Consider the following 20835-nt stretch of genomic DNA (forward strand, 5'->3'; position numbering starts at 1 on the left):
GATCACAAACACTTAGACTGCACTGCACTTTTATTGGTCCTCAGATTACAGAAGCACCATAGCAACAGTTCTTTGTTAAATTAACAACAATCTTTCAGGTACAATATGAAAACAGGTTCAACAGTCCAGAACCAGAGCTACAGAATGAATGACCGGCTGGTCTTAAGGTTTCTTGAACAGAATGAGGTAGCAGCCTGTAGCGCTTGCTAAATTGAGCTTTTCTGCTTCTTTACACGATTAAATACACAGCATTCATTAGTTTTAAACCTTTCAAAATTAATATGTTCACATTCAGAGATGAGCTGGTGGAACTCTGAGAAGCTGGAATGCAAAACCTCAGTTTTACTTCATATTTATGTGTTTTTATGTTACACTGTAATGTAAAAAAAGTTTCAACATTTAATATCTTTGTATTATTTTTAATACAATATACAATCATAAAAAGATGGTTCTTCAAAAGGCCTTTAGTAAAGAAAATGGTTCTGTATAGAATCAGGAACACTTCAAGAACCCTTTACGTGATTAAAGGGTTCTTTGCACCATGAAAGCGTCCGTCAGATTGATGGAGAATGTGCTGTAGATGGTCCTAAATCGAGCTTTTTTGAAAAATATATATGTATGTATGTAGCTTTTTTGAAATATATATATATACATACATATATACATATATATACACACACCAAACGCTACTCGAAAGTTTTCATTTTGTGAATTTTTTAATAAATACATAAAGAGAACCCAGTTAAACTAATAACACAAAAAGTCTATAGTTTTTCATTCCTTTATTGAACATAATAATTTAACATTAAATGTCTTTGTTATAGTATGTGAACCTCTGCCCTGGACACTGACTTGGACAAATCTTGGCCTGCACCTCCTTACAGAACTGCTTCAACTCTGTGGAGCTGGTGGGCTTTGTTGCATGAATGCCACAGCTTTGGTTCTGCCTCAACATTTCTATTGGATTAAGAGCTGGACTTCTGTTGAGGTTCTGTTCATGGATGGATGCCTTAACATTCATCTGTAGAATTTCTTGTTACAATCCAAAATTCAGAGCTCCATCAAATGACGCCAAGCTGTTCTACTCCAATAGCAGGAAAACAGCCCCAAACTGTGATACTGCCACCACCATGTTTCAAAGTTCTTATGCTGGAATGCAGTGTTCAGTTTTGCCAAACACTGCCATTATTTCAGTGGTCTTCTGGCTCATCCAGGTGGTCTTTAGGAAACTTTAAACAGGCAACAAAGTTCTTACTGGAGAGTAGTGGATTTCTTAATGCTATCATTCCATTTATACTATTCCTCCCCAATGTTTGCCGGATGGTGGCTCATGAACACGAACACTGGACAGTGTAAGAGAGGCCTGCAGAGCCTTAGCTGTTACCCTAGGGTTCTTTGTGATCTCCCAGAACTTCCAGCCTAATAAGCACAGGCAAATCATTTTCAGAGGTTCTCAGCAATCTCCCTCTGACTGTCATACAACTGATTGAACCTGCTGACTCTAATTATCGCCTATACCAAACTGACCATTCTAGAGGTTCACAACAAAGACATTTAGTGTTGGATCACTTTGTTCAATAAATGGATGAAAAACTACATAATTATTTGTGTTATTTGCTTTATTGGATTCTCTTCATCTACTGTTATGACTTAAAATGATGTAGCAATCACAAACTTTCAGGCAGCACTGTATTCCTGTAATTCTGTTATTAGGAAATTGAATTAATAAACAAAATTGATCCTCAAAATTCAACATCGACATGTTTCTTCTTTATGGTCCTTCATCTTTTTTTTAAACTTTTTCTCATTAAACTTAAATTGATAAATGCCCTTGAATCTTCCATATTTATTTAAAATATAATATTTAGTGTTGTTCTTCAGAGTCACAGAAAAAAAGCTAGGAAATAATTCACCATATAAATTACACACTACTTGCAGTAATAACAAAACTGGCTGCTGTTTCTTTTACTTAAATTAGGAAAATGTGATTTTTTGCTGAAATATGGTTTTAAACCTATAATATCCCTTACTGTGTGTGTGCTGTGATGTTGGTCTCGGTGCAGGAGCAGAAGGGGAACGTTCCACAGCACGGCTGCAGCCACGGCTTCCACAGGATGTTTGCCCAGGACAGCTGCTTCTCCACCGGACTCAGAGTTTTTTGGTGTTCCTCCACGGCCTGCCGGACCCTCCACAGCACCTCAGCGTGGCGGGGCTCCGTCACGGCTGTTAGCGGGATGCTCTCTGAAGGGTCCCGGGACAAGTCGAACATCAGTGGAGGGTCGTGGTGGGTGACGAAATCACCGTGGCACAAACACACCTTGGTGTGGTAGCAGCCTCCGGCTCCAGGGGGCGAGAAGTTTGGAGTGAAGAAATGGACTTTAAAGATGGAGTCACCTGAGGAGAACATACAAGATTAGGGCTGGGCAATATTGCAAAAACTGTATTGTGATATTTTTCCATATCATTCGGTATCAATAATGATCACTAATTACTATATTTATTTTTAAACACTAAAGAAAACAAAAAGCTTATTTCTTCATTACAGGGCTGTGGCATGCGCCCCGATACCCCGGGCCCCGATGACAGCCGCAAGAGCCTGCAGGAAGGCGGGGCCCTGAACACCGAGCAGTGACCAAACCCAGGCAAGGACGGCGGGGAGAGAGCCGTGAGTGAGTGGGGGACAGCGCGCAAATCCCAACCACTGCCGAGGGACGTGAGTGGGAGGAGGACGTCAGTCACGAGAGAGGAGACGACGACGATGACAGTAATGAGAGGCACAAAAGCAAGAAGCGAGTCCCGAACTCCGCCCGGGCCCTGCCCCCTGCCCCCTGCCCCCTGCCCCCTGTTCCGCAGCGAGCCTGCTTCACTCCACCTCATGTTCGCTCCAGGTGTACGAGCTGCAGCACGGGACGGTGATGAGGAGGCGGAGCAACAAGCTCTCGTTCCCTCTCGGCTCAGGAGCTCACGCTGCCCTTACTGACAGCCAGCTGAGGCTGATCTGGCTGGCAGAGTGAGAGCCTTTTACAGCCAATGGAAGAGCAGGAAAGCTTAGTTGGAGAAAAGCACTGAAAAGTCTGTAGTTCTGAAGCCGCTGAAAAGTGGACAGCGTACGTTTGGTTTTGTTTCATTTGTTGTGTTTACTTTGTGAGTTTGGAGTGAATATTAAAGTAAAATGGCTGCTGAACCCCGAATCCTGCCTCCAGCGTCTTCCTTGAGCCTGGGGTAGCGCATGACGTGAATATGTAGGGCCTTCTTATTCAACGTTTCATATGTAATACCTTTAAAACTGTTTAACAGTTAACAAAATTAGGAATTAAAAGATAAACAAGAATAAAAGGGCTTTACTCTACCTTTACTCTGAATAATTTAAACTCTGAAAATAACTAATACAAGCTAACTCTGCCAACTGTCCTGCTGGTTTATGCTGTTGTGAGTCAAGGGTTAGACTTCTTCTCCCTTCCCATCTAGAGAGCAAAGGGCACACAGCGACACTTAGTGTAGTGAAGAAGCAACTGTTCAAAGTTGTTGTTGAAAATAACTCCAAACATGTAAAATCATTATTGAAAAAATCTTTGATGATTATTGTTGTTTTTCTTCTTGGCATTTTTCCCAATTTAGTAACGTCCAATTCCACTCACTAGCTTGGTTCCCCTAGCTAGCAAGTTAAGACTCTACTACGAAAAGCCGAAGCCACATATCAACAAAATCTAGAAACGCCGCCGATTTCTCTGGGCTAAAGCTCTTCTGAGATGGTCTGACGCAAAGCAGAAATGTGTGCGGTGGTCTGACGAGTCCACCTTTCAAATTATATTTGGAAATAATGTATGTCATGTTCTCTGGGCCAAAGAGGAAAAGGGCCATCCCGATTGTCATCAACTCAAAGTTCAAAAGACTGTGCCTGTCACTGTATGCGGGAGTGTTGAAGCCAATTGCATGTGTAACTTGCACATCTGTGAAGGCACCCTTGATGCCACGGGGATATTTTGATGCATTTTGGAGCACCTTTTCATGCCATTAAGGTGGCATCTTTTTCAGGAATGTTCTTGCTTGTTGCAGTAAGACAATGCCAAGTCACACTTTGCACATGTTACAACAGTGTGGCTTCGTAGGAAGAGAAAGCAGGTGCTACACTGGCCTGCCTGCCGTCCAGACCTGCCACCCCTTGAAACAGCAATGAAGCAAAATATACTGAATGGGAAACAACTACAACAGTTGTTGTCCTCAGATCCCAAACAATTACTGAACATTGTTAAAAGGCAAGGAGATGTGACACAATGGTAAACATGTCACAAGTTTTTGGAACATGTAGCATCAAATTAAGAATAAGCATATATACAAAAAAATCGACTTAATTAGCTGAAACAGTAAATATCATGTCTTTGTACTGTTTTCAATTCAATACAAGTCAAAAAGGATTTGCAATCATTGTTGTCTGTTTTTATTTACATTTTTCAAATTGTACCAACTTTTTTAAAATTGGGTTTGTCAATAAAGTACATAAAGGACTGTTGGGTTTCCAGTTGGTACAGATGTGTTTTGGTTTTAGAGAGTAATTTAGAAGTAATGAGTATTTTCAGGAAGTAATCAGTAAAGTAATCCCATTACTGTTTGAGAAAAACAACAAGTAATTTGTGATTAATTACTTACTTGAGTTACTACCCCAACATTGGAGGCTTAAGAGTGAGAGTGGCTTCTACAACAAGATACAGAACAGTAGTACTCACTGCCGGGGGGATGCCAGCGTGCGGCGTTGAGGTAAATCCCGCAGTAATGCAACATGAACTCGTGTTCTGAGCGCTCTGTCTTCCCCTCTAACAGCGGCATCAGATCATGACCATCCAAAACTCTGAACACAAAAACACCATCACTGACTTTTCAGTTCAGTACTAGACCAACACACCACATTCAGTGTGCTTTAGTACTTTAAAGGATCTTTTTTCCATATTTTTCTTGTATTTTGTTTTTTCCTTTAGGTCCACTTATAACATTTGTGTGGTTTTATGTACCAAAAACTAAATTCTTAATTCATTTCTACATGATCAATTTCCTACCTCTTTTTATCCCTTAGAATTAAACAGGCTGTTTTTGGTACTGTGCCTTTAAGACTGATGTATGTAAATGAGCTCAGTTCTGATTGGCTGCCCTCAGGCAAAAGCAGTGCAGGTGTAACAAACTTAAGTTGGGACTGAAATTCTCAGGGCCATGGAGGAAAAACAGACTTCAGCCACTCCTTTCGAATGCGTGGATCCCTTAGAAACTGCAGTGATTCATTTGCTTTCTGACAGCCAGGAACAGCACAACGTTTAATCAATTTCCCACAGTTTCCACTGCAATAACTCAGCGGCTGTCTGCAGAAACAACACTCCATATCACTTCAATGGGAATGGGTGGGGCTAAACTGCTGTAGGCTGAATGGGTGGAGCTAAACTGCAATAGGCTGAATAAGCAGAGCTGAAGTGCTATAGGCTGAATAAGTAGAGCTGAACTGCTATAGGCTGAATAAGCAGAGCTGAACTGCTATAGGCTGAATAAGCAGAGCTGAACTGCTATAGGCTGAATGGGTGGAGCTAAACTGCTATAGGCTGAATAAGCGGAGCTAAACTGCTATAGGCTGAATAAGCGGAGCTGAACTGCTATAGGCTGAGTAAGCGGAGCTAAACTGCTATAGGCTGAGTTAGCGGAGCTGAACTGCTATAGGCTGAGTTAGCGGAGCTGAACTGCTATAGGCTGAGTAAGCGGAGCTAAACTGCTATAGGCTGAGTTAGCGGAGCTGAACTGCTATAGGCTGAGTAAGCGGAGCTGAACTGCTATAGGCTGAGTAAGCGGAGCTAAACTGCTATAGGCTGAGTAAGCGGAGCTGAACTGCTATAGGCTGAGTTAGCGGAGCTGAACTGCTATAGGCTGAGTAAGCGGAGCTAAACTGCTATAGGCTGAGTAAGCGGAGCTAAACTGCTATAGGCTGAGTAAGCGGAGCTAAACTGCTATAGGCTGAGTTAGCGGAGCTGAACTGCTATAGGCTGAATAAGCGGAGCTAAACTGCTATAGGCTGAGTAAGCGGAGCTGAACTGCTATAGGCTGAGTAAGCGGAGCTAAACTGCTATAGGCTGAGTAAGCGGAGCTAAACTGCTATAGGCTGAATAAGCAGAGCTGAACTGCTATAGGCTGAGTAAGCAGAGCTAAACTACTATAGGCTGAATGGGTGGGGCTAAACTACTATAGGCTGAATGGGTGGGGCTAAACTGCTATAGGCTGAATGGGTGGGGCTAAACTGTTATAAGCTGAATGGGTGGGGCTAAACTGTTATAGGCTGAATGAATGAGCTAAACTGATGCAGGATGAATGACCAGTACTGGGGGTGATCTTATGCAGATGTGTTGTCACAGCCATGATAAATTCAAAACAGCCTTTCATAGCAGCTTAGTTTCCATACATGAACTGTATGAACTAGGATACTTTTGAAACAATGTTTACATAATACATCATACTCTTATTTTAACAAAATGCAAGGTAACTTTAAATGATAATCTGATGATGATGATGCAGCAGAAATTTCTCTCACCTGTCCTGGGGCAGCTGTCCTCCTGCTAGCTTCACCACAGTGGGGTACACATCCATCAGACTTGTGGGCTCGTCCACAACCCGGCCTGCGGGCAGACGACCTGACCAGCGGAATATTCCAGGCACGCGAATGCCTCCCTCCCAGCCCCCCATGGCTTTACCACCTGCAGAAGCAAGAGCAAAATCCACAGGTCAGACACTTTCAGTGAGCAGCATTCAAAAAGCAGCAGAACAGACCTGATTGTACACTGATCAGGCATAACATTATGACCACCTCCTTGTTTCTATGCTCATTGTCCATTTTATCAGCTCCACTTACTATATAGGAGCACTTTGTAGTTCTACAGTTACAGACTGTAGTCCATCTGTTTCTCTGATACTTTGTTAGCCCCCTTTTACCCTGTTCTTCAGTGGTCAGGACCCCCATGGACCCTCACAGAGCAGGTACTATTTGGGTGGTGGGTCATTCTCAGCACTGCAGTAACACTGACGTGGTGGTGGTGTGTTAGTGTGTGTTGTGCTGGTACGAGTGGATCAGACACAGCAGTGCTGCTGGAGTTTTAAACACTGTGTCCACTCACTGTCCACTCTGTTAGACACTCCTACCTTGTCAGTCCACCTTGTAGATGTAATAGCTCATCTGCTGCTGCACAGTTTATGTCGGTCATCTTCTAGTCCTTCACCAGTGGTCACAGGACGCTGCGCACAGGACGCTGCTGGCTGGATATTTTTGGTTGGTGGACTATTCTCAGTCCAGCAGTGACACTGAGGTGTTTAAAAACTCCAGCAGCACTGCTGACAGGCCACCAAAGAGACTTTCCTGCAGGGTAGTGGCAGGACCCTCCTACCCACCCAGAGAGAGAGGACAGTTATGATCTCTTGGACGCCTGGTTACAGATGGCTGTGGCATCACTGGGAATCAAACTCATGACCTCCCGATTTAATGGGATTTTCACCAGCGCTCTGTTAAACTGGTCCAACTGTAGCTATGAAAGAATATGTTTGTGGGTGGAGCATGGAGAGGACAACTGTCCTGTGTCCTTCTAGAAATATAGCCAGTGAGCTTAGAAAAGCATAATTTGACCTATGCCAATGGAGGAAAGACGAGCATGTGTGTGTGAAAGAACCTGTGGTGAACCTGCTGGTTCAGTTTATTTATAAATCTCAGCAACTTTACATTTAATTAACGTAAATGGGTTATAAATGAATCTAAGCGCAGCACTGTATAAATAAGGCAATGGATATCTGGACTGAAAAAGAATGCATTAATGTCTAAAAGAATTTCTGGAATTTGCAGAACCCTCCAGGGCTTCTTGTTGCCAGATGACCTGAACTGAGGTTTTATTCCTGCAAGGGTTCTTCACCTCGATAGATGCCGTTCCAGCCTCCTCTCTGCCCGCGTTCATTGGAATCTTCTAAGTGACCGCCGTGATCCGAGGTGAAGTACATCAGAGTCCGGTCAGCGAGGTTGAGCCTATCTATAGTCTTCACCATCCTGCCTGAGAGAGAGAAGTCATAAGGTAGCATCAACAGGATATTCGTTTACTGAAAGACTTTTATTTATTATTTACTAAGACCAGACCGAAATAATCAATATTGATATATTACGAATATAAATCCGCCAATAAAGCAATGATATTTAGCAGCATGTTTTATATTGTAATGAAAAGCTGTTGATTGCCACAGATTAAATAGCTTCATGCAGGCCTTTATTAGAGATGTTTTCAATAAATGGGATGGCAATCAGGTGTGAGTGCTCAAAAATGGGCGGGGCACTGCAGTGACCTACGGGTTTGGAGGTGGAGCTGCGAGGGAAACCAGGTGGGCTGGGCTGCTGTGTTTTATGTTAGCTATCAGAAAATATGGAGAGAGACAGAATCAAACGGCACTTTTGCAACTGAGAGTCTTACGAGGCCGACGATTTTTATCTACCATCCCCATCTTCACCGAGGGAAGGTGTTTCTGATCAGGCAGTGCGTCTTGTGTTCACAGCTGATACAGACAGCTGGCATATCGCAGCCTTGTGAGGTGGTGCTGGGGGTGTTAAGCTCAGCGTGAGTGTGGTTATCTCCTCACTCTCGGCTCCTATGCTTCATATTTATGAGCGCAGCACGAGTAGGGCGTCATCAGGGGGCGATACCGATCAGGCATAACATTATGACCACCTCCTTGTTTCTACATTCATTGTCCATTTTATCAGCTCCACTTACTGTATAGGTGCACTTTGTAGTTCTACAGTTACAGACTGTAGTCCATCTGTTTCTCTGATACTTTGTTAGCCCCCTTTTACCCTGTTCTTCAGTGGTCAGGACCCCCATGGACCCTCACAGAGCAGGTACTATTTGGGTGGTGGATCATTCTCAGCACTGCAGTAACACTGACGTGGTGGTGGTGTGTTAGTGTGTGTTGTGCTGGTCTGAGTGGATCAGACACAGCAGTGCTGCTGGAGTTTTTGAACACCTCAGTGTCGCTGCTGGACTGAGAATAGTCCACCAACCATAAAATATCCAGCCAACAGTGTCCTGTGGGCAGCGTCCTGTGACCACTGATGAAGGACTAGAGGATGACCGACACAAACTGTGCAGCAGCAGATGAGCTATCGTCTCTGACTTTACATCTACAAGATGGACTGACAAGGTAGGAGTGTCTAATAGAGTGGACAGTGAGTGGACACAGTGTTTAAAAACTCCAGCAGCACTGCTGTGTCTGATCCACTCAGACCAGCACAACACACACCAACACACCACCACCACTCAGTGTTACTGCTGTGCTGAGAATGACCCACCACCCAAATAGTACCTGCTCTGTGAGGGTCCATGGGGGTCCTGACCACTGAAGAACAGGGTAAAAGGGGGCTAACAAAGTATCAGAGAAACAGATGGACTACAGTCTGTAACTGTAGAACTACAAAGTGCACCTATATAGTAAGTGGAGCTAAAAATGGACAATGAGCGTAGAAACAAGGAGGTGGTCATAATGTTATGCCTGATCGGTGTATGCGATATATTTTATTATTACAGAGCAGTGCATTTCAGCTGTTAACGAAAAAAAAGGTCTTAAGGTGGAGTTACTCTTTAAAACCAAATCAGCCCCTGGTTCAGATCACGGCAGCAGATCTTTCTTACCGATCATCGAATCCATCTCCTCCACGTTGTCTCCGTACAGGCCATGTTTGCTCTTCCCGAAAAACTCTCTGGAAATGAAGTGTGGCGTGTGGACGTGTGCCAGCGACAGGAACAGCAGAAAGGGCCTGTTCTGGTTCCTGAGGTCATAAATCAGATTATGCATTATCATCATCATCATCATCATCATCGTCAACGGCATTTTTATTATTATTACTTAATGGGTGGATCGGAGTTGCTGTGTTCTTCGGGGCGAAGAGCGAAGGGGAAAACATAGTGTGGGAAAGTGATGGATCTTTCCATTCATAGAGTTTACAATGAAAGAGAAGTTTATTTGTCATGACACGTCCCAGCACTGAGCGCAGCAGGTGTGATTTAACTGTGCAGGCATGATTTTATTTGATCTGATGAGCGTTACAGCCGTGAGAGACCTGCTCTGACACCGGCTTTGTGTTTCTGCTTTCACCTTATGACTCAACCAGTGAGTCACTTTCATGCCCCTGAGCCTTTTTACACCTTAAAGGGGAATTCCACTGACTTCTGAAAAATTCTCTGCATATCTCAGTTGAGATGTAAACAAAGTCATTCAGAGTGGTTTGATGGGAAACTGTGAGACTCAGATTTCTTTACAGTGGTGGTGACAGGAACCATATATGAACCTTTTTGAAAAGGGTTCTATATAGCACCAAAAAGCTTTCTACTATTGTTACAAGCCAAAGAACCCATTTTTGGTACTATATAGAACCCTTTTCAAAAAGATTCTGCATAGCCCCATTTTGAAAAGTGTTCCGTATAGCACCTAAAAGGGTTCTACTATTGTTACAAGCCAAAGAACACTTTTTTGGTACAATAGAGAACCTTTTTTGCTAAGAGTGTAGCTGCATTTCTCTCAAGGGTACACTTTAAAAAGAGATGGTTCTCCAAGGGTTCTTCAGACAAGAAAATGGTTCTATATAGAACCATGAACACTCAAAGAACCTTTTGCACGAGTTAAGGGTTCTTTGCATCATGAAAGGGTTCTTCAAATTGATGGAGAATGTGCTTTTTTAAGAGTTCTATTTAGCACCAAAAAGGGTTCTACTATTCCTATAAGGCAAAAAATATATTTTTTATATAGAACTTTTTGATAAGAGTGGAGCTTTTATATGGAGAGCCAGCAACTTAGCTTGCTTGATTTGACTTGACTTCATGCTACACCCTTGTCAATATGGGTTCTACATAGCACCAAAAAAAGGATCTTTGGCCTGTGAGAATAGTGGAACCTTTTTTGGTTCTATATAGAACCCCTTCTAAAAAACGTTCTATATAGAACCACCTACAGCACATTCTCTATCAATCTGAAGAACCATTTAATGATGCAAAGAACCGTTTATTCATGCCAAGGGTCCTTTGAGTGTTCATGGTTCTATATAGAACCATTAACTAAGAAACGCTTTACTAAAGAACCCTTAAAGAACCATCTTTTTTTAAGAGTGTACACCTACGCAGAATTCGCGTGCTACACTGATGCTCTCAATATTCTGTGCCGTTTTCTTTACTAAAGAACCCTTGAAGAACCATCTTTTTCAAGCGTGTATCATAAAAAATGGCTAATGCTCAATTCCCATGAGATGCAGAGTGACCTCACCTCTCCACGAACTGTTCGGCCTCCTGTATAAGCTTTTCGGGCAGCGCATCCGGCTCCATCGGCTGCTCCACCACTTGCTCGTTGCGCATGATGATGCAGTTCCACGTTTGCAGGAACTCAAAAGGTACGTACCACACCGTGAAGCCCAGCAGGCAGACAGCCGTCAAAAACACCAGCAGCTTCACACTGACCTCCAACAATCCAGTGACCCGCACCAGGACCAGGGTCAGCAGGCCCAGGCCCACCAGCATGGACATCTGCCACAGTGTCTTCTGCAGGTCAGCCAGAACATCTTTGCCCTCTCCAGGCTTACAGTCGTTGAAATAAGTGAAGGGGAGCCCATAGAAGTAGTCAAAGCCGTGGTTGTTCGGGTGGTGGCAGTGGTCATTCCTGCTCCTGCAGCTCACGCCCAGGTGCCACTTTCCTACCGAGAAGATCCAGATCCAGCAGTGAAACCTAAGGGGATGATGATGGAATGTGCTCCCACCTTTCAATTTTTCAAATTCACCCCAACATACTGCTAAAATACAACGAATAGACGAATGGAGCTGCGGTTTTATTCTGTAGTCAGCATTATGCCCATATAAGGATCTAAGCTGTTTATCTCTATGGGAAAAATGAATGTTATCACACCCTGTGGTGAACAAAAATGATGTATTTTGCCCTGCGTACATTTTTCCCACAAATATCCAATCTGAATTTTGAGGTCATTGAGGAGTCAAAATGCAAATAATGCTACATTGTACCAACATCATAAAAGCCCATTCACAAAAAGTACATGGTCGTTGATGTGTTAATGACGCCTTTAGAGGGCAGCGCTGAGCGACGTTTATTTGATGGTTGCTAATGACGTCTTTAGAGGGCAGCGCTGAGCGACGGTATCCCATTTCTACCATGCCAATATTACATTAACAGTTAGGTTTAACAGCAACAACCCCAGAACAAACTGCTAACAGGAACACGAGTCAGTGCTGTCTTACCTATGAGGCCTGTAGTGTATCCCTGCTTCTGCAGGAGTTTAGCAAACGTGGTCTCGTTGGGGGGAAGTCCTCCTGAACCCCCGACGAACATGATCACCTGCACTCTTCCTGTGCTGCCCAAGCCTAAAAACACAAACCCAAACATGCCAGCCTGATGAACCACACTGCATGCATGCCTTACTTGCTCAGTCACTGAGTAGGTCAAGGCTGGGAGCTCAGTAGATTCTGGTGTTAGAGAACTGAATACTGGATATAATATGTCCAGCGTTTCTTCTGAAATGATGGGTATTAATAGTGAGCAGTCTCCACTCTTCTGGGAAGGCTTTACACTGGATGTTGGAACATTGCTGTGAGGATTTGATGGAGCATTAGTGAGGTCAGGCGCTGATGTTGGATGGTCAGTTCTAGATCACTACAACTCATCCCAAAGTTATTGGATGGAGCTCCATCACTCCAGAGAACACAGTTCCACTGCTCCACAGTCCAATGCGGGGGGGCTTTAGACCCCTTTAGCCCACGCTTGGCACTGGGCATGGTGAACTTAGGCTCATGTGCAGCTGCAGTCCAGAACATCCCATGCTGTTGGTCAATGATTTTTTGAAGCTGTGAGTAAATAAGTAGCTAAATTCACTCATTAGAAGGACTGTTTGGGTGCTTATGGACAGAGCAGATAAACTCAGCTCTCAGTTCAGAGTACGACGGCCAAACGTGTCTAACGTGTTCTAAGACCATTCAGAGATCATTCAGTGACTGATCTATTATTTTTTAGGGTAAATGTTTTAAAGCAACATTTGAACTGCATGTCGCTGCTGTCGGAACAAAACCTTATATCTCCAAAATGGTAACTTTACAGGAGAAGAAAAAGCCTACTTTACTTTTATGTAAGTCAGTGGAACCAGAATTTTTTCCAAGTAATTTTGGGACGTTTCTTTTGGTCCATTCATCATGAAATTTACCCACATTATACAGGACAACAGGCACTTTAAAATGATGTCAGAAACTGAAAAATGACGAAAATGGAGATCGGAGGTTTTGTTCTGACAGCAGCGATTAGCTTTTGGCATGGTTTCCATGGAAACTGTATAGATAAACCCATTTCAGTGTAAGATTCCCAGAAGCACTGGACCCCAACAAAAGATTCTGAGAAGGTTGAATGAGTATTATTTTGAACATCCATGGAACATCCAGGAAACCGGAGTACCCGGAGGAAACCCACGCAGACACGGGGAGATTTATTAATTTTAACTGCAGATGATTCCTCCGAAAGAAGTCTTTGTTTTATCTAATGAACTCTTCACCTCACTACAGAGCTGTGGACCGGGCCAACCGAATTCCAGAAATACTTTGTCCTTACGTTTACATATTTAGATATTTTTTATTTTTTTATTTGACAAACGCTCAAACAGGCTTATCCTTAAAGATTAACCAAATATTTTTATCCAGAGGCAGACGAACGTAATGTCAGAAGTGAGTCTTATCGGTACCTGGAATGAAAATTTTGGCAAATTCCTTTGACTGTTATTAGTCAGTGACCAATCATTAACCAGTAAACCAACAATCACAGACATAAACGCTGAAAACATCAAGCACAGCACTGCACTCTACTTAAACAAGGTTTCACTAAACTGAAAACTCTAACACATATTATTAGCCCAAGCTGACAAACAAACATGGCCTGACCACAGCTAGCTTGAAGTTCATATGCACAGTTTAAACGATCAACATAAAGGTTTTTTTTGTCATGAGACTAACTATACAGGCTAACCAGTGGTGGACAGTTGCGAAATGTAATTTGTTACTATACTTAAGTAGTTCTTTCATGTATTTTGGGCGACTTTTTCCTTTCACTCCACTACATTTCAAAGTCTAATATCTCACTTTTTACTCTGCTACATTATGAGAAATCCGTCGTTCCTTTTGGTTTATGAGTGTATAAAAACGTAACATGTCAAAACGCAAAGCAAGAACACCAATCAGGGCACAGCGGTCACTTTGTTTTGAGCTTGTTTTGACCTGTTGGTCATACCGACCCAGCGCAGCACACGGTTCAACATCAGTGCAGCAGCGTAAAATTTTGGGAGAGTCTATTCAACATAAATGATGAACTAACCTAACTTTGTGTAAATAGACCACAATATAGAAATATGTACTCATATGCAGTTGTGACTGACGGGTCTTTATTCTGAATTTATACAAACACGATTTCATTTTATAGTAAATTAGTTTTGTCTAGTTTATGTTTATGAACAGAGACCTACAGATGCAGTTTAGTAAAGGAAACTCATTTGTGAATCTGAGTTTAAAGTTTTTATTAAACTTAAACTTGTAACTAAGTTCAAATAAATCTTAAACTGAAACTTTGCTTGTTTGTAAAAAGTGATTTCAGAGCCACTCAGTTCTACCTGATGGAAACTGTTTGACTTCAGTGTTTTGTGCTTATGATAATTTTAATAGACATCAGCGTCACTAATTAATGACCTTCTATTAAAAGACTGGTTTACCAAGAGAGACACTGGAGTATTTTTACCTAAAATGAGTTAATGAAGCGAGTCTTGTTATTAAAATGATAATAGGACATCAGAGCCATAATTAATCTTTCAGTACTTTTATTTTTGATACTTAAGTACATTTGAGGGAAAATACTTTAGTACTTTTACTCAAGTGGAGGTCTAAAGGGAGGAACTTCTACTTTTACTGGAGTAATATTTTACCTTGGGTCTCTCTACTTTAACTCGAGTACATGGTTCGTGTACTTTGTCCACCACTGCCATTAGCTAACAAACACTTTAGCAGGCTACAGCCTGAGGCTACACGCAACTAAAGCAACAAGTACTCAAGGGGGCAATAGAGGTCAGAATGGGACCTAATGTCATTGAACAGCCGAAGAGTGTTAGGTGCTTTACCTGTTCTCAGAATAAGGAGGTGATGATGTTATATATATATATATATATATATATATATATATATATATATATATATATATATATATATCAACCAGGAGTTGGACAAAAATTGTTTGCTTGCATAAACATCTCTCTTCCGCTGTCTCTTCATATATATACACACACACAATTATTACACTATATCAACACTATTTTTAAACCCCAAATTTCATGCAATTTTACCGGCTCTATTTTTGTCCCCTGCTTAACCCGCACTGCTTTCGGGGAACTGGGCCTCAGGTCAGAACTGGGCCTCAGGTCTCTCAGAAGACCGGCAGTGCTTAAAATGAGTGAAGCGGAAAAAGTCAGATCGATGCCCACCTGAGCGCAAAGCGTAGCGGCCGGTGAGGAACGCGGCCCTGCTGGGGGTGCACAGCGGAGCAGCAGCGATGTGCTGGGTCAGCTTGACCCCGTCCAGCGCCAGCCTGTCGATGTTTGGGGTTCTGGGGACGAATCAGAGAGACTCACGGTCACCCGAGGCTCAAAAGAGACAAAAATGAGTGCGGTTTGTTCACCTGATCGTATCGTTCCCATAGCAGCCGACATCTCCTATGCCCAGGTCATCGGCCATCATGAGCACAAAGTTGGGTTTGGTGACATCTCCAGCGCTTGCGGGACACTGGCTTTGGGTGATCAGGAGAAATAATCCAAACAAATGTGACCTAGAACAAAAAACAACATTCAAAATGATCTGCCTCCACTATGATTACACAGTATAAGGGCAATCTGAAGAGAGGTTTGAATGGTTTGTCAGCTGACCATGAGCAGAGGAAAAATGAGTTTGTGCAATTAACAACAGAATAAACTTTGTCATATGGATGAAAAGAACCTCTGTGTCATCATTTCAGCGCTGCTGACTGACGTTAATGTGCAGTTTGTGCTTTAAAGTTGCTGCTGCAGCCGCTTTCAGAGGAACAGTTTCCATTTTCTCCCTCAAAAGCTGTCAGTATTCGAGAGAGCGAGCGCTCAGCGGGAAGCAGATGTTAATTCGATGTTTGTATAAAATGTCTACAGTGGCGCTGATGACCCGGCGGCGCCCTCTGCTGGCATGTGTGCATGTTTAGCTTTTTGCCAACTAGTTTATTGTTATAGTTATTATATTATATTATATATCCACGGATTTATCACTCAGTAGACGTTAGCTGACGTTAACTGTGCTCTGACAGCTGTGAAGGAATTTTTCCACAAATCATTTACATCCTTTATTTAGTTTGGCTCCACATTGTTGTGTGTTTGGTTCTCCACCAGTTCTGGACTCATCCTCCAATTTCAATCTTGGCAACTATACAGATACAGTGACTCACCTTTCTGTGGTGGCTGAAGTGACACAAATGCCAGTGTTTCTGATGGTTAGTAACTGTCTGTAAGGCGATAGTGGGAACCTACACTGTGAAAAGGGTCTAACCTGACTGCTAGCCTGGTCACTGAGCTACAGGCTAATCAATACGTAACTCTTACCCCAGTCTTTGCACTCGGTCATAAAGAAAATAGCGATTTTACCTTCATTCGGCACAAAATACACACCAGAGATGAGTTTTTCTGTCCTTTCAGTCAGAAAAAGAAGCCAAACTGAGGTAAGACAAAGACAGCCAGCTAACGTAACGTTAGCTTTTAGATCGTCATCTGCTGAGTTGTTTCAGAGTCATTTAAGTAATCCATTCTCTCCATCGTAAAGATGACAGATACTACAGTTATACAGCCACAAGCAGTAACATTTAGGCCTGTCAATAATTACATAACTGCCTGATCGCAATTGTTTGAGATAATCACGGTTATTTAATCTGACCGCAACTATTTTCATTAGATTCCACTAACACACTGTTTCGCAACAAGCACTACGTGAGCCAGATGCTCTTCCATTCGTCGGCCAAATAAATGTAAATGACCCAAAACACATTTAGGGGGAATGTTTGTTAATTTGACAGTTATTATAGTTAATGCTAATTTTATCATGTGCGCTTGGAGAACGAGTGTTTTTTGCTCAAACGTGGAGAGTTGTTATCAACTAAAATGTCACAATCATGACAGACCTTGCAATGTTAGTCGCCTACCTTCAAACAGCCCCCCAAAACTACCACAGCTGTAGTTTTCAGCCCCTTCCACCTTCAAGATACATCAACAGAAGGGGGTTTTAGGCCTTTATATTAGATAATCTCACTCTGGGGAGACTGCTGTGGCACCGCTGGAGGAGGCAAGGACGCATGTTTACAACAGATATGATGATTACGTTCTTCATTTTGGCCAAAGTTTCCCTTTAATATACTCTAATATAGGCATATATTGCAATAAGTTGCAATATAACTGTGATGCTACTATTCTGTTCATACTGTGCAGCTCTGTAGAAGATATACAGTGGTCTTCACAGACAGATCATACCTGAGGCTGAAATGTTCCATCAGAGAAGCTGCCGGATTCTCCTGTAAGACATGCACATGTTAAAAAACAACTGAATGCCAAAGGAATTCCAAGCAGGAAGGTGGGGGGGTTAAAGGAGGAGTAAAGGGTAAAGGGCCTGTACTGCTGCACTGTGAACCCAATGACTTCACACTAAGTTGTGCTAAAGTGGATGTCAGATTGCTGAAGTTTCCACAGCCACAAAGTAGGTTCTAATGATTCTGCAAAGCACAAGACAACACACGGGGCTTCAGGACCCTCAGGACCCTCAGGATGAGCCCAGTGATCATGTAGTTTCATTACAGCCAGATTACAGCTTGATTATGATCAGCATGCAGGGCAGAGTTGAACAGGCTGGAAGTGGAAGAACGAAAATCTGCTGCTAACTAATTCTCAAGTCAGGAGCTCGAAGGCTGCTGTAATGTTACCGGTATCGGTATTTGGTAATTCTGAGTTTCTTGCTGTCTTTAAACTCTTACCTTCATCCACAGTGCCACTCTGTTTCACTTCCGGCAGCAGGCAGTCAGATACACTCTGAAACTCACACCGCCTCCTCAACAGTGCCGCTTATCACCGTAAACCCTCAACTAGAGGAGCAGTAGGATTTCAAAACGTACCACAGCACAGCCTGTCTGTACTGAGCACGTGGGCTCCTCACTGTCCATTTAGAACCTCTCACCCACTCACTGTCCACTTTATTAGAACCTCTCACCCACTCACTGTCCACTTTATTAGAACCTCTCACCCACTCACTGTCCACTTTATTAGAAACACTTACCTCCTCACCGTCCACTTTATTAGAAACACTTACCTCCTCACCGTCCACTTTATTAGAACCTCTCACCCACTCACTGTCCACTTTATTAGAAACACTTACCTCCTCACCGTCCACTTTATTAGAACCTCTCACCTCCTCACTGTCCACTTTATTAGAACCTCTCACCCACTCGCTGTCCACTTTATTAGAAACACTTACCTCCTCACTGTCCACTTTATTAGAAACACATATCTACTAACTGTCCACTTTATTAGAAACCCCTACCTACTCACTGTCCACTTTATTAGAAACTCATATCTACTAACTGTCCACTTTATTAGAAACTCATATTAACTAACTGTCCAGTTTATTAGAAACCCCTACCTACTCACTTTCCCTTTCCACTTTATTGAAAACCTGTCAACTCACTATATATATATATATATATATATATATATATATATATATATATATATATAGACAGATAGATACATAGATAGTAAGTTTCTCTACAAATGAAGCATTTTACATCAAACCTCTGTGAATGACAGTTTACAGCTGAACCACTAAATTATGCATACATTTTTAAACTGGCTGCTAGCTGTACATCTGACTAAAACCACAGTAAAAAGATCTAAAGATCCTCACATTACATAATGATGGTAAAAAAATTGATACTAAGGTGTTAAAGTTAAAAGTTAAACCTGAATAAGTTTGATGAGAACCGTTTAGGTTATTTACGGTAAAGGCTTTATTTCAAAATAAAGGAGCCATTCATTTTCTATATGTAAATCAAGGCCTCATTCATACAGGCTACTTTTCATAACTGAGTTTCTGCTGCTGATCGTCTGTCAGACTGTAGCTAAAGTACCGATTTGGTATTCGAGTTTGGCTGGAATTAGAGTAGATCATATCTTACGGGCTGCTTATTTTTATGTTATAACCTAAGGCCATGGCCAGTAACTCTACACCAGCCTAAGCCCTCACGAGGTGAGGAAAACCGACACATAAACATCCCAGTCCAGATCGACACACAACCAACCATTTATTGAACTGCATCACTCTTATTTACAGAACTAATGAACTGAACAAGTGCTGGAGTCTTGATTTGAACTGACAACAAAACTGAGAAAAGAAAAGCAAAAAATCTTGAAATTGCAACCAAAGTTATATCAAAACAGACGGTGTACTGTAAATGAAATGGCCACCCCCAAAATGAATATTCTAGCTGGTGATTCATGAGACCAACATCGCGCACACACGTAAACACATACATTCAACATGTACTTACTTTACATTCATGATATCAGTCCTAAAAGTACAGTGGATGTACCAGAAACTGTAGTCCAATATTTAGAAAGTTAAAGTGTGAACAAGGCCTTCTTCATCTGGGAGGGGAGGATTCCTCCAAGACGCAGCGCCAAAATATATACAGTGCTGTGTGAACGTCAGAGACCATTTATTTATTTAATTTCCAGTCATAACAGCCTTCAAGTTATTCATTTTTACTGTCAGAAAAAAAGCAGACAAAATATATTTAACGGAGAATTACACAGAAGCATCTAAATATAATATACATTTTTCAGTGAGTCACTCTTTCCCTTTATTCCAGCTTCCATTCTCTTCAGGAGCCTCACTTTCAGTTCCTCAAAGAATCTGCAGACACACTTCCAAAGTTCAGTCTTAGAAGCTGGTTGATCATTTTCTGAAGTAATCAAACACATTCAGTGGTGTTGAGGTCTGGACTCTGGGGTGGTCAGTCCATCGTTCAGCTTCTTTGTTTGATGTGTCCGTCTCCTTTTCTCAGTGAGGTTCTTCTTGACAGCTACACATCCTTTCAGACCCACAGCGCTGAGTCGTCTTCTCACAGTGGAAGGATGGACAGAAACACCTGTGGATGTTTTCAGATCTGAAGCAGCTTGATTTTCTCCTCTCTCTCAGAGATGAAAGCTTTAAGTGCTGTTTATCTGATGGGGGCAGTTTTGGGGTCGACCAGCTCTTCCAGGTGGTTGTTAGGAGGCCCATTTTCTCTGTAGCTTTTAATCAGTTTTGAGCTCCAGTTTTGGAAACTCACTTATATTCCTTTGACTTTGTCCTTCACTCTTAAAAAAGTTGGTTCTTCAATGGTTCTTAAGTAAAAATGAAAAAAAAAAAAGATTTTATATATAGAACCAAAGCACTCAAAGAACCCTTTGCATGATCAGAGAACCCTTTGGTTCTTCAGATTGATGGAGAATGTGCTGTTGATGGCTCTATAAAGCACCAAAAAGGGTTCTGCTATTGTTACAAGCTTATATCGTGACAATAACAAAACCCTGTTTGGTGCTATATAGAACCCTTCTCAAAAAGGTTCTATATAGAACAATCTACAGTACCTTCTCCATCATTCTGAAGAACCATTTGACCATGCAAAGAACCCTTTAACCATGCAAAGGGTTCTTTGAGTGTTCATGGT

General features: G+C 42.2%; 1 protein-coding gene across 1 annotated transcript; it reads right to left on the reverse strand.

The window, feature by feature from the left end:
- Positions 1-12: 12 nt before the first annotated feature.
- On the reverse strand, positions 13-18313 carry arsh (arylsulfatase H). Its single transcript, XM_036575709.1, has 11 exons — positions 18103-18313; positions 17606-17646; positions 15745-15891; positions 15551-15672; positions 12288-12410; positions 11308-11731; positions 9684-9820; positions 7923-8057; positions 6560-6722; positions 4725-4846; positions 13-2394 (listed from the first exon to the last, which is right to left on the reverse strand). The coding sequence occupies exons 1-11, from the start codon at positions 18106-18108 to the stop codon at positions 2027-2029; spliced, it is 1788 nt and encodes a 595-aa protein (XP_036431602.1). The 5' UTR covers positions 18109-18313; the 3' UTR covers positions 13-2026.
- Between the last annotated feature and the right edge of the window lie 2522 nt (positions 18314-20835).

Source organism: Colossoma macropomum, unplaced genomic scaffold, assembly GCF_904425465.1.
Source record: "Colossoma macropomum unplaced genomic scaffold, Colossoma_macropomum, whole genome shotgun sequence".
Taxonomy (NCBI): Eukaryota; Metazoa; Chordata; class Actinopteri; order Characiformes; family Serrasalmidae; genus Colossoma; species Colossoma macropomum.